The sequence below is a fragment of the Vidua macroura genome, chromosome 13, assembly GCF_024509145.1.
Source record: "Vidua macroura isolate BioBank_ID:100142 chromosome 13, ASM2450914v1, whole genome shotgun sequence".
NCBI classification, from domain to species: Eukaryota; Metazoa; Chordata; class Aves; order Passeriformes; family Viduidae; genus Vidua; species Vidua macroura.
In genome coordinates this window covers 971,800-988,417 of record NC_071583.1, presented here as the reverse complement: position 1 = coordinate 988,417, position 16,618 = coordinate 971,800, and the positions used below count along the sequence as shown (strand labels likewise).

At 53.8% G+C, this 16,618-nt stretch overlaps 1 protein-coding gene across 2 annotated transcripts in view; it reads left to right on the top strand.

Moving 5' to 3' along the window:
• The window catches only part of GRM7 (glutamate metabotropic receptor 7), a 216,983-nt gene that overhangs the window by 157,429 nt on the left and 42,936 nt on the right, over positions 1-16,618 (top strand). For both annotated transcript variants that reach the window (XM_053989136.1, XM_053989134.1), the window contains exon 8: positions 13,948-14,883. In XM_053989136.1, coding sequence (XP_053845111.1) covers positions 13,948-14,883 — 936 coding nt within the window. The remainder of the gene's footprint in view (positions 1-13,947; positions 14,884-16,618) is intronic.

Genomic DNA, 16,618 nt, shown 5'->3' with positions numbered 1-16,618 from the left:
GGAAGCACAGGTTCTCCTGGGAAATTTGGTGATATTGCTTCTCTTTCTCCAGGTGCAGTTAACTCAGCAGGTCCCAGGTTTATTATGTTCTCCCACCCCCTGTGCAAGTATCCCAGAACTGTCAAAATCAATAGGTAAAGGAAACATTCCCTGTGAAATTGCTGAACCTTCTTTTTCCAGGTGTTGGCCTCGTGCTGAGGCTGCAGAGACCTGCCCGGGCTCCTGCCCGTGGGCACGAGCTGCTCCTGCCATCAGTGGGGTGCTGGCATCCTGCCTGATGGGCTGGAGGTGCTGCCTGGACACCACAGGCTCTCCCTGGCAGGCTCCTGGCCCAGTCCCATGTGGGAGCAGCCAGCTGAGCTGTGGGGTCACCTCAGCCCTCTCTCCACAGCCCCACACGGGCAGGACGCTGCCCTCGTCCTTCACCCCCAGCTCGGGGCACCCAGCTGCCTCTGTGAGACCTGCTGCTTTGCCTCTGGGGAGGGAGGTCTTCCTGCAGCAAGCTGATGTGGGGCTGTTTTTCAGTCTGATTGTCTAATTAATGCTGTAATAAGGCCATTAGTGCCTGCACTGGGTGCATCCTGTCGTGTCTTAATTGCAGCGGCGTCTCCACCGTGTCAGGCTCTGCCAGCCCGGAGTTCTGGCTCGTAACGGGGCACTGGGGCCGTGCAGCACATGTTCAGCATGGCTGCAGGAGGTGAATCCGTGGCTGGCGATGGCAAACACCTTGTCCTGTCCCTTATTACACTGTGGAGATTTCAGGCAGCCCGTGCTCCAGACGTGCCTCCCTCCCAGAGCATCGGGCAGGGCCGACTGTGAGCTCCAGATTAAAGGGAGCCATTCCTCTCATTAATTGGTTTGCAAGCAGAAACAAATACGTATTAGAGATGCCTAAAGACATCTCCCTGCACGCAGGGAGAAAGGAGCAGACCTGCCTTGTCTCCTGGGTGTGCCCTGGGACTGCAGGTGGCTCAGGGCCATGGAGCAGAGCGGGGTTTGGGACAGGGCTGCTGCCAGTGCCTCCCCTTTTATTGATGTCCCCCAGCAGTCAGGGATCTGTGGCTGCAGCCCTGCCAGACGAGTGCTTGGGAGATGAGTGGTATTGATAATATCAGTGTGGTTCCATGGACACAGCTGCTCATGGGCCCAGCTCCCCTCATCAACCCCCGAGGACGTGGCGTGGGCTCCTGCATAATTCCCTGCTCCCAGGGCAAGGAGCTGGCAGCTGCTCTTTGCCTTGGGGAGCAGAGTGTGGAATAGTCTTGCCTGGAAGCAGTAAGATCCCTGGAGCTCAGGGTTTGGGGATTGGGGCGAGCTGGGGGTCAGTGCTGCCCCCGGAGCAGGGGGAGCCTTTGCTGGCAGGACAGGGACAGGGACAGGGACAGGGACAGGGACAGGGACAGGGACAGCACTGTCATGGGCGTGGGATGGAACTTCCACCCTTGCAGTCCTTTTTTCCCCACAAACAGAAGTACATTGAGTGACTCTGTAATCCTCTGTGCAATTTATGTGGAACCTGCTCACTTCAACGCCTCCTGAATGTTTGGGCTCAGACTAATCAATTTACATGCCATAAACATCTCTGTTAGGGAATTAGGAAATAAATGTTATGAATAGTGAGCTGGTGAAGAGAGTAATTATCTGTCTAACCTGCTGGCAAGAGACCTGGCTGTACCTGCCTTTTTTTGATAAAATATTTGAGTTGGAATTGGATACAAGCACCTCTTCAGTGATGTTTGTTGCTGAGGAATATTCTGCCAACAGATGGTATTTTTCTAAAATAACATGTTCCAATTGATTTCTGTTCATTGTTTTCTTGGGTTTGTTGCTGGGTTTTGGGCTTTTCCTTTGGAGCAGAATGTGTTCACAGCAGATGGAGTTTCTGGGTTTGGCACTGTTAGGGACACTCTGCATCTCCTGCTGCCCCGGTCCTGTCCCTGCAGGTGTCACATCAGTCCCTGGGTGGCTGGTGGTGACAGTGCCACTCACGGGGTGGCTGTCTGGAGTGCTGGGGGTTGTTTCCCAGCACTAATGCTGCTCAGTGCAGAGCAGAGTCCTTGCAGAAGGATCTGCAGCCTGTGTGCACAGCTGCTGGCCATGGCTGGGCCTCTCTGAGCCCCGGGTTAGCCCAGCAGGCTGTGGCCCAGGGAGGAGCTGAGAGCTAACTCCACCCTGGGTTCCTAAAACTGCTCCCAGTGCCACGCTGTGGCCACCATGGCCAGCGTGGCAGCAGCCCTGGTGTGTGCTGCAGTAATGGATGTTGTTTATTTTGTTCCCTCATTAAGTTCTGCAATCTCTCATTGCTCATGTCAGCCGTGACCGGCACAAACACCTTTAATTATCTAAACTTGCAGAATTAACTCACAGCCAAGTGGAAGGGAATTTTTCAAACCACTGGCCCGCTGCATGGCCATATGCTGGTTGTTCCCTGCCCCAGGAGGGATGGAGCAGGCAGTGGGCTGAAACCACACGGGTCCTGCACAAGCTGTGACTGCAGCTGGACTGGGGGGGGCTTGGGATGAGACTGGGGGCTGTGGGACTGCAGAAGGGTTTGGTGCATTTGGCTGCTGGAAGGGGATTTATCAGACAAGGGCACAGGCTCAGAACACCTGATGGGAACCACCTGGGCCAGGCAGGGCGGCTGCTGGGCCACAGGAAGGGGCTGCAGCTCTCACTGCCAGGGCACGCTGTCCTTGCAGGTTTGTGCTGCACCACAGCAGCAAGGCAACGGTTAAATCTTGCCCCTCGCTCTGCAAAGCAGCCCAGGCTGGGAACTGAGGAGGTGAAATGTCATTTCCTCTGTGTGATTGACCACTCGGCCAGGCAGTGACAACAGCGTGAGAGCAGCACCCCGGGGCAGGCGAGGCAGCTCAGCTCCATCAGCTCTGGCAGGGCACAACACGCTGGGATCCTGCTGCAGCTCTGGGAATGTCACAGGGGAAAGCGTTGTGGGATATAAACACTGAGGGAGAGCAGGCTGAGGGAGTCTGAGATGGATTACACATGTGCTAAAGACAGGAGGACACTGGCCTGTAAGGAGCTCAGAAAAGCTATGATGGCAAAAAAGTGATGCAGCAGAAGACTTGACTTGAGGTTTTGCTTTGTCTTGTGTTGTTCCCTTCCATTCCCACAGGCCTGCGGGCAGACACACTCTGAGAATGAGTTATGTAAGAATTGGGAGTTAAAAAATAAATCACCTGGTCTTCAAAAGAGGTGCTGGTTCTGTGCCTACACATCCTCTGTAAAGCCTTTCTGCGAGGCTAATGTGGTTTTGTCAGCAAATATATTCAAGAGCAAATGCTTTGCTGGGATATTTTATGGCTAATGAACATGTTTGGTTGCTTTTGGCAGGAGTAACAATGTCAGTTTGTGTGTTATTGAGGGTGCAATATTCTTTATTTAATATGTGAAAGCGGGAAGAGGCTCTTCAGTGACAGATGTGCTTTGTTGTGTTTGGAGCAGTTCACCCAGCTGTGGAGAGCAGAGCCCTTCAGCTGTGCACAGAGCAGTGCTGCTGGCACAGGACTCAGCTCCCAGGGGGGACGTGGGCACAGCCCCCTCAGCAGCACGGGGCACTGGGTGCCACCCAGCTAACCCAGCAGGGAGCTCAGGCTCCCAGCCAGACCCACTGGGTTCTTCAGCTGAGTTCTGCCCAATATTTCCATCCCTCTTCCCCCTCGTTGCAGCCCAGCAGGGCCCCCAGAGCTCCTGCCCAGGAGCATCCCTGGGGCACCTCTGTCACCTCTGGTGCAGGCTGCTCCCTCTGGGGCTCATCTCCAGGGCTGTGGAGGGGGCAGCAAATGGTTTATGTCTGTGTCTGTCCTTGCCCTGGCAGGGAGGTTGGGTGGAGAAAAATCTTCTGTTTGTCCGTGCCCTCCCCACCGAAGGGCACATTCTTCCTTCTTTCAGGATTTTTCATAGAGGAGCACAGAGGGAAGAAAGAGAAAACAATTTCTATTCCTGCTCCTTGTTTTCCCATGTGGAATGTGTTTGGAGAATTGTTTACCTGGGGGGATTGCTTGGTTGGATTCTGGTGAGGATTGTTTGGGGCTGGTGGCCAATCCAACCCAATCCAATCCAACCCAATCCAATCCAATCCAATCCAACCCAATCCAATCCAACCCAATCCAATCCAATCCAATCCAATCCAATCCAATCCAATCCAACCCAACCCAACCCAATCCAATCCAACCCAATCCAATCCAACCCAATCCAATCCAATCCAATCCAATCCAACCCAACCCAACCCAATCCAATCCAATCCAATCCAAACCAATCCAATCCAATCCAACCCACCTGTGGCTGGGCTCTCAGAGAGGGGCACGAGTTGTGAAGGGTTAGATATGGGAGTTAGAAAAGTAGGATTGTAGTTTTAGTATCTCCTGTAAATAGTATATGAATGTATGATAGCATAGTTATAATAAAGAAATCATTCATCCTTCTGAGCTGGAGTCACACACCAGCATTTCCTCCCCCAGGCTCACCTGCATTTACAGTACACGTGTGGGCAGTGCTGTGGGCAAGGACGAGGCTCTGCAGGAGAGGAGAGTCCAGGAACTATCAGCAAAATGATGATTGGCTTTGTGCCTCTGGATCACAGACCCTTGTGCCTTTTCCCTGGCAAGATGGGAGTGAGTTCTGTCTGGGAGGAGTGGGCAGCAGCGTGGGGTTCGTGTCTGGAGAGGCCAGGGCACCTGAGGCACCTGTGCTGTCCCTCTCTTTGGGGTCTCCTTTCTCACCTCTTCTTGTTTGTCTGCTGAATATCCCTGTCCCTGGGAGTGGTGAGTGCCTGGCACTCCCTGCCAGACCGGGGGCAGTCAGCAGGATTGCAGCTTTGGGACTTCACCTGCCCCAGGTTCTAGTGGCAGATCAGGGGCTGGCACCTGCCAGTGGTGCCAAGAGTCTGCTGACAATTAACAGCAGCCAAAACTCGCTGCTTTGTCTCCATTTGTGTTGATCAAATTTGCAAGTAAACTCCTTTAATACACTGCATGAACAGCTCTGGGAACTCTCGGCTCAGAGCTGCTTCTGTAGATCCCAAACATGACCCAGCTGTGTTTTGCAAAATGAAATTTTGGTCCCGTCCCCACGCCAGTGCCGAGGGTGGTAGAGCAGAGATGATGACAGATGTGTCAAATTGTGCCTGTTTGCTTTAGGGAGGAGAGAGAAATCCCACAACGGGTGATTGAAAGCTCTGCTCACATCAGGCCCGTGTGAGCGGCCCTTGGAGTTTCCAGCATTTAAGCAAAGCATAGAGGTTCCTGACAGGCCACATGTATTGAGTGGGTCAGAAATAATCACTATTTAAATGCCCTTGAATACTGATTTCTGAAGGAAACGGCGGCAGGACTGAAATGTCAGATGTATAACGTGGAATTTCATGTGTCCCCAGCTAATTGTTCACATGATGGGCAGTAATGGCCCCGAATAAACAGCTGCAAAGGGTCTTTAGTCTGCTCTGAAACAACTTGAGGGGCAGCCTTTATTTGCTTTGTTTGCCTCTTTTATTTGTTTTTTTTCTCCCATTAAACTGAAAACGTACATTGTGTGTGAGTGCTGCTGGATGATCCCCGTGGAGCATCCTTGTTTGCTGGGCAATCCCACCTTTACCTGGCCGGGGCATCTGGGAGTGCCTGAACAGCAGCACGGAGCAGCTGCTTCCCACTGCTGATTTCAGGGAATTTCAGGGATTGCATCCCGGTGTAGCAGGGCCTGTATTTGACTGGCTGGGGAAGGGTTGTACAGGCTTCAGCCTCCCTTTGCAAGACCAGATTTTGGCCTTTTCCTCCCAAAAATGCAGCTGGAAGGGGTGGGACAGGCCGGGAGCTCGTGGTGCCCCTCAGCTGGGGTGAGTCCCACCTCCCCAGTGCAGGGTTTTTGCAGAGGGATTGCAGCCCTGAGTGTGGGGAGAAAATTCCCTGCCCTGGGAGGCAGCTGCTGCCCTGGCAGTGTTCAGTGCCACCAGCCATTCTTAATTTTCTGTGTACATCTGCGCTTCTCTTAGGGCCCAACTGACTGAGCAGAACCTGAGCAGGATGATTTGATATTGTTAGCATTATTAATATCACTGCAGCAATCTAATTAGGGCCTAAATGAGCTGGGTACTGAGTTTCCCTCAGAATTTTGTATTTCTTTCATCCTTCTTCCCTGCCCTGTGTTGCTCTGCCTTGCACACGAGATGTGATGAGGAAATCACTGTCCACTGATGCTGAGGCTTCAGGAGGGGAAAAGCAGCACCAAGTAATGTGACTGGAAGATGCTGGTCCTTGGACCAGCTGGGGAATTAGGAGGATAAATAAATGCCAGCGTTTCTGGGCTGGCAGGCGCTCGGAGAGGAATGCTCTCCAAATTACACACACGAGCTGGGCTCCCTCTCGTCACTGCCCTTTCCAGACTGGGAGCCGTGTGTTGGGTTTGGCAGGAGCAGAACTTTTCCACAATCACAAATAACAGAAAACATAAGAAGTTATTGGCTCATAAGAGAGCTAAACAAAGATAAAGGGCTAATCCTTTCCTCAAAGCTTAGGTAAGGTGGACTCGTGGCTGTGCCATGAAAAAGGGCTCTGAAAAGGAGTTTTCAGGGGAAAAAGCAGAATTCCTGGATCTGCCTCTAGATGGGCCATTGTCATCCAGGCTTGATCTCGAGGGCTTGGACTTTCAGCTGTGGGGCACTGTGAGCATGTTAGGAACAAGTGTTTGACTTCAGCTGCTGAACTGCTCTGCCCTGCTGCTGAGCTGGGGCTCCGGGCTGTGCTCACTGTGCTGTCCTGTCACCCTGCACAATAAAAACCTGCTGGGCTGCCCCTGCATCCCTGGCAGTGCCCAGGCCAGGCTGGACACAGGGGCTGGGACAGTGGGAGGTGTCCCTGCCATGGCAGGGGTGGCACTGGGTGGGCTGTGATGTCCAGACCAGTTTGGGATTCCGTGATGATTCAGATTTTCCCTCATTCTAAGCCACTTCAGGATAAAAAGTTGCCTTGGATTAGCTCTGCTTTCAGAAGATAGTCTTGCCCTGACCGATCAATTTAAAGAGACAAGAACTGTGTGTTATAAATGCACATTTGCAAGCACATGCTCTTTTTCTAATTAAAAAAATATTATGCAGGGGCTGCAGGATGAATACTGAAGATGCATGGTCCACCCCCTTCCATTAGTGAGAAGACAACACAAAGCTGTAGGCAGATATAAAAGCATTAATATAATTAATTTTCCATTTTATTGTGTGTCAACAGAAACGTATAATAATAAGCATTTTTGCAAAAACTGTGGATTAAGCATTTTTCTCTACATCAGTGGCATGCTAGAAATGTCCTTGCTTTAATGTAGAACAAATGGCCCTTGGATCTCATTAAAGACGGTGCTCTGAGTGCTCAGGGAACTCTCCGTGCCGCTGGGGCAGAGCAGGTGGGGCTGCTGAAAAAAGGTGACAAATACTAAAGGAAAGACAAAGGAAGAGTAGAAATGAAAAGGAAATAAAGGGGGGTTGAGAATTGCTTCCTGTGGGAGCACCAGAGAGGAGCTGCAGTGTGGGAGCAAAGTGGTGGCACCAGCTGGACGTTCCCAACCACAACTGATTGAATGGGTTGAATAGGATGTGCCAGGGACTGCTGAGGGGCACCTCCAGTGCTGCCTCCACTCCTGGCTTCTCCTGCCAGGGGAGCCTCGAGGGGCTGCAGCTGTCTGGAGCTGGGGAGGGAGGGCTGAGGGTCAGGGCTGTGAGCAGTGCCCAGTGCCCAGGGTGGTGTGAGCAGTGCCCAGGGTGGTGTGGGCAGTGCCCAGGGTGGTGTGAGCAGTGAGCAGTGCCCAGGGGTGGTGTGGGCAGTGCCCAGGGTGGTGTGAGCAGTGCCCAGGGTAGTGTGAACAGTGCCCAGGGTGGTGTGGGCAGTGAGCAGTGCCCAGGGGTGGTGTGGGCAGTGCCCAGGGTGGTGTGGGCAGGGCTGTGAATAGTGCCCAGGGGTGGTGTGAGCAGTGGGCAGTGCCCAGGGTGGTGTGGGCAGTGAGCAGTGCCCAGGGTGCTGTAGGCAGGGCTGGAGCCCAGGGTCCACCCTCAGTGGGTCTGTGACTGAAGACCCTGCTCAGCTGAACCCTGGGGGGACAGGAGGGGGACAGGAATGGGACAGGAGGGGGACAGGAGAGGGACAGGAGTGGGACAGGAATGGGACAGGAATGGGACAGGAGGGGGACAGGAGTGGGACAGGAATGGGACAGGAGTGGGACAGGAAGGGGACAGGAGTGGGACAGGAGGGAGACAGGAATGGGACAGGAGTGGGACAGGAATGGGACGGGAGGGGGACAGGAGGGGGACAGGAGTGGGACAGGAGGGGGACAGGAGTGGGACAGGAGTGGGACAGGAATGAGACAGGAGGGGGACAGGAATGGGACGGGAGGGACCTCTCCCCACTCTGCAGGGAGGGAAGGGCTGAGGGCGAAATGAGATTTTCTCACTGGAGGACAGCCCAGATGGAGGTGTGAGCCCGTTCCCAGTGCAGCACTGGTGTCCCAGCCCCCAGGGCACTGGGGTGCAGCCTGGGGCAGGTCCAGCAGTGTTCCCGGGACCCCCAGGCTGTCCCTGTGCCCCTCACCCCCTGAGCTGCGGGAGCTGGCCCCGTAAGGAGCAGCATTCCCACAGCAGTTCCTGCAGCTCTGGCACCGGGGCTCCTGCCCAGGCCCAGCTTCCAGGAGCTGGCACAGCGCTGCTGAGAGCAGGAGCTGGGGCTGAGCAGTGCCTGGTGGGACACTTTCCTCAGCAGTCAGGACCTGAGTGGGCAGGTGGGAAGACGAGGCTCTGGCGTTAGGGGAACGTTGTCACCATCCTCTGCCACTTGGGGTTTGTGCTGCCAGTGAGAATTGCAGGCACGTTTTGGCCGGGAGCCTTTGAGACGTGCTGAGTTGCTGCCGTTTGCAAGTAGGAAGCTGTGATTTGGCTGTTCCGTGTGTTTTTAAGGACAAGACTCGGTGGCTGCTGCACCAGGAGGGCAAAAAGAGGACAGGCAGCAGCAGGAGAAACCAGGACAAAATATATGTGAGGACATTAAACTTCTGTTCATGCACGTTGGAGGGAGTTAAGATGTCACGCAGCAGAGCAGGAAAATTCTGAGAGGTTTTGCTTTTCCTCTGAAGTAGTTTTCTGTGGAAGTGTCCTCAGAACCCCAAAACCACTTGCCAGCCCGAGAGGCCTCGCGTGGGGTCAGGAGGCAGCACGGGGCCAGAGCTCCATCAGCAGTGGAGCTTCCTGTGGGGTCACACTGCAAGGGGAGAGGAAAAGCAGCTGCCACGGGGCAGGGCTGGGCTGCAGAGCTCAGGGTGGGCTCGGGATGCTCTGGGGGCAGTGGGGGGACAGCAGAGATGCTCTGGTGACAGCTGTGGATCCAGGAGAGGCACTGTGATCCCGGGGCTGGGGGCTGCTGGGTGCTGCTGCCCACCCCTGCCCTGCCCTGCCCTGCCCGTGGGTAGGAACCTGCTGGGAAGGAGCTGGGTCTGACTTGGGTCTAAAACAAGAAAACAGAGAAAAAATGGAGAGGCAGGAGAGAGCCCTGCCTCATTCTGGGGTGCCTGGGTGTCAGAGCAGTGCTGAGGGTGCCCGGGGAAGAGGGTGGCTCTGAGAGGAGCAGGGAGCACACAGGGGCTGGGCTGGGAGTGTGGTGCTGGTCCCATGGAGGGCATGGCATGGCATGGCATGGCATGGCATGGCATGGCATGGCACAGCATGGAGCAGTGTCAGTTCCCTCAGCAGGGACACGGCCAGGGCCCTTCCCAGAGTGTGCTTCTGTTTCAGGAGGGGGTTTGGAGTCCCCTGGAGTCTGTGATATCTGCAGAGGTGTTCAGGCCGCTCTGCTCCATGCAGGATTTGTTTGGCACAAGGCAGAACTGGTTGGTTTTGCCTCCAGCCCCTTGCAGGCTCGGTGCTGGGCAAGGCTTCCCCAGCCCTCCCTGCAGGCAGGGAAATGAAAAGGAGCTCCAGTGTGAGCTGAAGCACCGTGTCTGGGCCAGGCTTGGATCAGCTCTGCATCCTCTCTGCCACTCTGGCTTATCACCACTGTTATCTCTTGAAGGGATTTCAGTTGATATTTTGCAGAAGACTCTGCTGAGGATGTGTTATTGACATATTCTTAGCTTAAAACCATTATCATGGTAAATCCCTGGATTTAAAAACTAATTACAAGACATTAATAGCTGAGCCTGAAGAGCTAAGTCATGCAAATATTGCTGTCTGCAAAGTGGAATACACACAAATGTTTGAAGTGCTGAGTTAGGAGCTGCAGTCTGGAGGTGGCAATAAATCTGAGCCCAGTCCTCGCCGCTGGGTTCCGTGTCCGTGTAATTAATGGCACCATCATTATGGAAGTGCTATCAGGGAACGTGGCTATTTTCTTCCCTGAGTAGGTTAATTACCATTAATGTAATTATTTTTGTACTGATTTTTATTTTAATCAAACATTGCACGAAACAATTAAGTTCAGAACAAATGGCTTATTATGGAAATGTTTGTGGCGGAGGGAAGCAAAGCAGCAATGTTTGAATTATACACAGATACTGAGTTACTTTATTCATTAAAATGAACAATTACATTAGGCCTTATGAGACAGACTAAGCATTTCTTGTTAATGTTTGTTCTGTGGTGAACATAATGAGAATATACATTGTGAGCGGATCCAATCCCTCTTGCTGGAGGCGTTCAGGAGCTGGGGATGTGTGGGAGCAGGGAGAACATCCTTCCCAAATCTGCCAGAGCTGCAGGCAGGGGGGCTCCTCGTGTCCTGGGCTTGGCCAAGGCTGTTTTTCAAGGTGTGACACCGTTGGCTCGCTTTGGGTGCCATGTCTGGCTGCCTCTGGCAGTGCTGTTGGTTTGGGAAGAATAAATTCCCTTATCCCTGGACTGCAATGGAAGGTTCTACATTAAAACCCCCAGTTTCTCTGTTAGTTGCAAGAGCACTTTCTCACAATGTATGAATTTTTTTGCTGCCTCCTTTGCAGACTGTGCTAGGCATTTTCAGCTAATGCTTGGAGGTATCTATGAGATGTGTAGATGTGGGACAAATTTCCTTTCAAACAGGTGCTTTTCTGAGTGGGGAAAGTGTCTGTAGCTTGACTCAGGTTCTCAGCCCCTGCTGCAGGTGTTGGTGCCCAGCATTCCCTCACAGGCACTTTGCATCCTGAATTTTCTCCAGAAACAGCAGAAATCTGTCTAAGAGCTGTTGTGGTGTCATCCCAGCAGGCCAGGAAAAAGACTTTTCCTCAATTCTGCCAGATCTTCTCTTTATCTCCTTCCACAGAGAATCTGTGCAGGGTGAAGTGCCTCTGGGCTGTCCCAGGCACCAGCAGTGCCTTGGAATAGGGTTGAGAATATGGAAATCCATCCTTGTGTGGCCATAAGGGAAGCAGGGCTGTGATAGCACATTCGTCAGGCTGTGGTAACGAAGATCCTCACGTGGGAAATGGGTGGAAATCGTTCCACTGCTGCAGACGGGCTCAAGGTCCACGTGGTTGGGTTGGTCTCACTTTGTGTTGGTGCCTGCTGCAGAAGGCCTTGGGGGAGGCAGTGGGTGATGATCAGGAGAGGAGGTGCAGGCTCCGGGCTGGGTGGGACAGCTCAGGTAAGCCACAGCTCCTTGTCTCGCTGTGCCTTGGACAACGGACCCAGCAGGGACCAAGAGTAAAGGAAGCAGCAGTGTCACACAGCTGCTTTCCTAAGGAGCGGCCATGGCATTTCCCCACCTTCTCCAGGTGAGCAGGGTCAGCCCTGCTCCCCTCAGAGCCCCTCTCCTGCTGGCATCGCCCTGGGTGCAGCGAGGGACTCAGGGACACGTCGGGGTCGCTCAGCCCCTCCTCGTTCCCTCCTGGAACTCAGCTCCTCGCCAGCCCTGGGCCAGAGCAGGGATGGAGCTGGGCATGGAAGGGGATTTATGGATTTCCTGGCTCCTTGCACTGCCAGTGAGGCCAAAGCACCGTTCATCAGTGCAATTTAATGAGTCTTTGTGTTTCCCTCTATCATCAGCACTCCTTTGCCTCCTGCAAGCTGCACACCTTCAGCTCAGCAGAGTGGGAGAAAGGAGTTTGTGGATCTTTTCTCTTCCCCAGAACACTGAAGGTTAATCAGGTTTCCCAGGCAGTGGCAGACCTCTAGAATATCTCTTATTGAGGGATTATTTTTGCAGCATTCACAGAAAGACTCTTGGTCCTCCAGTGTGTGAGCCAAGTGTGACTTCAGGGTTTGGTGTTTTCACAAATATAAAATGAAGATGATACAGTTTCTATTTTGATTTAAATTAGGAAAGTGCAACTTAATCCTTCAATTTAAGACTTGCCCATCCAAGTCTTCCTGTCTATATGAATAATTAAGGCAGCTGATTCAAGAAACTCATCTGAGAATTTCGACTTGTAGGGAAAATCATGGAGCTTGTCAGCATTTAAGTGACCTAAAGAAACATAGCTGAAATTTTATTTTTAATAACACTTATTCACATCTATCCCAGGGGATCAGGTTTTGTGCTTGGAAAAGACACACACACACACACAGAGCAGCTGCTGGAGCCACTGAGGGGCTGCTGGGCTGGTAACTGGTGCTGGGAATGCCAGGGCCTTGCCAGGCTTCCAGTCTGGACTGTTTCACTGGGGCTCCAGTGCTAAACCTTCCTTGCTCTTGGAAGCTGGTGAGTGGCTTTGGTCAGGCATAGTTTGAAATGATTTGTGAGTCCACAGAGCTTGGGAGCCTTTGTCACATACCTTGGAGTTCAGGATTCTCCAGACTGCAGAGTAAGTGAGACTTTCCATGTATTGAATATAATCATTTATCATTTGCATTCCCAGAAGCACATGTGGTATTTCAAAAGCTGAATGTGCCTTTGAAATGAAATATCTAATTACTGCTTTTTTCAGTGATGACCATTTTCTTTGTCCTTCATACTTCTCATGTGGCTTGTCTAGCAGACCTTCCCCCATTCTCACTGATCCCATGCCCTACAGAAAACACATTCCCACCTCATTTCAAATCTTCCCTGGTCAGTAGCAGTTCCAGGAAGGGAGATCTCTGTTCTGTCTTGGTAAGAAGCCCCAAGGTTTGTGGAAAGCAGCCTTGCAAATGTAAGTCCTGCCTTCCCTCAAGGTTTGCAATGTTCTTACTAATTCTCATGAAAAACCAGCTTTTCACTCTGTGCTTTGTCGGGCTTGTATGTCATTCCATCAGACTTAAGGGGAAACAGAAATAGAAACGGAGGCAGTGAGCACAGTGAGGGGCCAGAGCCCCACACAGAGGCCCCAGGTGTGGTTCCAGGACCCTGCCCCGTGGGAACTTTGTCCTCTCGGGGTGTGTGTGTTGGGGCTCCCCCAAATCCCCTCCCTTCCTTCCGAGCTCGTGTCTGTGCCTGCCAGGCCTAACCCCGAGCCTGTTTGTGTCCCTGTCCCCCAGACCAAGGGAATGCATTGGAGAGGAGGGGTGGGTTCCATGCCCCCCTTAGTGTGCAGCCAGGCCTAAGCCAGCCCTAACCCCGAGCCTGTTTGTGTCCCTGTCCCCCAGACCAAGGGAATGCATTGGAGAGGAGGGGTGGGTTCCATGCCCCCCTCAGTGTGCAGCCAGCTCTAAACCAGCCCTAAGCCAGCCCTAACCCCGAGCCTGTTTGTGTCCCTGTTCCCCAGGCCAAGGAAATGCAGTGGGGGCATTCCATGCCCCCCTCAGTGTGCAGCCAGCCCTAAGCCAGGCCTAACCCCGAGCCTGTTTGTGTCCCTGTCCCTCAGGCCAAGGAAATGCATTGGAGAGGAGGGGTGGGTTCCATGCCCCCCTTGGTGAGCAGCCAGCCCTAGGCCAGGCCTAACCCCGAGCCTGTTTGTGTCCCTGTCCCTCAGGCCAAGGAAATGCATTGGAGAGGAGGGGTGGGTTCCATGCTCCCCTTAGTGTGCAGCCAGCCCTAGGCCAGGCCTAACCCCGAGCCTGTTTGTGTCCCTGTCCCGCAGGTCGAGGAGATGCAGTGGGGAGGAGGGGTGCGTGCCGTGCCCCCCTCGGTGTGCAGCCAGCCGTGCCGGCCGGGCGAGAGGAAGAAGATGGTGAAGGGGATGCCGTGCTGCTGGCACTGCGAGCTGTGTGACGGCTACCAGTACCAGGCCGACGAGGTCACCTGCCTGCTGTGCTCCTACAACGAGCGGCCCAACGAGAACCGCACCGGCTGCCGCTCCATCCCCATCATCAAGCTGGAGTGGCACTCGCCCTGGGCCGTCATCCCCGTCTTCCTGGCCATGCTGGGCATCGTCGCCACCATCTTCGTCATGGCCACGTTCATCCGCTACAACGACACGCCGATCGTGCGGGCCTCGGGCCGCGAGCTCAGCTACGTGCTGCTGACCGGCATCTTCCTGTGCTACATCATCACCTTCCTGATGATCGCCAAGCCCGACGTGGCCGTGTGCTCCTTCCGCAGGATATTCCTGGGGCTGGGCATGTGCATCAGCTACGCGGCCCTGCTGACCAAGACCAACCGCATCTACCGCATCTTCGAGCAGGGCAAGAAGTCGGTGACCGCGCCCCGGCTGATCAGCCCCACCTCGCAGCTGGCCATCACCTCCAGCCTCATCTCCGTCCAGCTGCTGGGGGTCTTCATTTGGTTTGCAGTCGACCCGCCCAACATCATCATAGATTATGATGAGCAGAAAACTATGAACCCCGACCAGGCCAGAGGAGTTCTCAAGTGTGACATTACGGATCTACAGATCATTTGTTCCTTGGGTTATAGCATTCTGCTCATGGTGACGTGCACTGTGTATGCCATCAAGACTCGGGGGGTCCCAGAGAATTTTAATGAAGCCAAACCCATTGGATTCACTATGTACACTACCTGTATAGTATGGCTTGCCTTCATTCCAATATTTTTTGGCACTGCCCAGTCAGCCGAAAAGGTAGGTGAGAGTGCACGGGTAGCCAGGATTCACCGTGCTTGTGACCACGTGCTGGTGGGTCAGCTTTCCATGGATTTCCAGCTGAGCTCTCCAGTCAGCTCATTCCTGACTCACGGGCAATCAATGGCACTGTTTTCCTTCCCCGTTTAGCTCGTGGGCCATTCATTTGAAAAACTGGCAAATGATCAATAGCAATCACGTTAGGCATTAGTTTTATTGTTGCATCTATTTCAATTGTTTCTTTACAGTAGGATAAGTGGGAATTAGCTGTCATATTATCCACAAAGAGGCATCTCCTAACTAAATCATTTTGAATGCAAGATGTAAGCAAGAAAACAGTCAAAAAAACACTCAGGTGGGCTCCTGTGCCTCGGGTCCTGAGGGCAGTGTGGAGTCTGAGGAGTGCTCTGCTCACAGAACAGCCCCAGGACACATTTACACCACGGTGTAAAGGGCTGAGCCCAGTGGCTCCAGCTGATGCTCCATGATGCAGATTCACTTTTACTTCTCTCTGGAGGAAAGCTGTCATTTCAGAGGGACTTGGCAAACACCACCAAGTCCAGTATTTAGAGAGCAGTGGCGATGCTGGGCTGTCCTGAACTGCTGTCAGTCTGGTTTACCCCTCCACCCCAGCCCAGCCTGGAGGAAGCTGCTGCCACATCCTTACCTGTGGTGTGCTCCTGGATCCAGGCATCATCACCTGCCTCAGATGCTCCCCCAGCCCTTGCATGGATGTGGCAGCATGCTGTTGTCCCCAGATTCTGAACCCCCGTTTCCTCGTGGGGCCTTTGGCTTCTTGGTCGTTTTTCTCACCTCTGTTTTCATGTGACATTTGTTGTGGAGCACAGCGCCGGGCAGGCTCCGTGCCGTGGGTGGAATTTCTGTGTGTGTGTGAGGGGTGAGCAGATCTCAGAGCCCAGCTGGAGCTGTCCCTTGAGCAAGGCAGAGGCTGCACCGGGGCTGTGGATGCAGCTGCAGGGACACCCCGGGGCCTTGGGACAGCTCCTGCTGTGGCTCCAGGGCTCCTCCCTGCTCAGGGGCTGCGCACAGCTTCCTTCTCTCCAGCTCAGGAGGGATTTGCAGCTGCTTTGGCCTCAGCTTTGGCCCTCAGGGGAGGAGGGGATCACCCAGGAGGGAGTGTGCTGGTGGGAGAGGGGATCACTCAGGATCAGAGGTAGGAACAGGGGTTATGGAGAGGTTTCCACAGATCCTCTCACCTCTGCACTGGGCTTTCCAGAGCCACTGCATCCCAGAGGGAATTCATTTCAGCTGGAAAGGAGAGCTGCCAAGGCTCACAAACGCTGCAAACGCCTCTGCTCTCCCTGTTGAGGGTGAGATGAGGGAGAGCAGCAGCGGCTGCGGGTGCAGCAGGGTCTGTTTTAGCTGCCTCTGACACGGGGAGTGCTGAGCAGCTCTGCAGCTCCTGTGTGGCCATGGGGCCTGCAGGGGACCGAGATGAAGTGCTTGGGATTGTTGTCTGCAGAGATTTAACCGGGTGATAGGAAAGCACAGAAAGTCCAAAGGCTCTGCCAGCACTCGGAGCTGTTCAGCAGCAAAAGCCTGAGGTTTCCACGTGCTCCTGGAGCCGAGTTAAACCTGGGCTCTGGGAGCCTTGTACAGCCCAGGCAGGACAGCAGAAGGGAGGATGATGAACTTGATGTCACCCAGAGCACAGAGCGTGGGACAGGGCAGGGCAAGCAGCCCTCAGTGTGCTGTGCCCCAGCCTGGGGACACT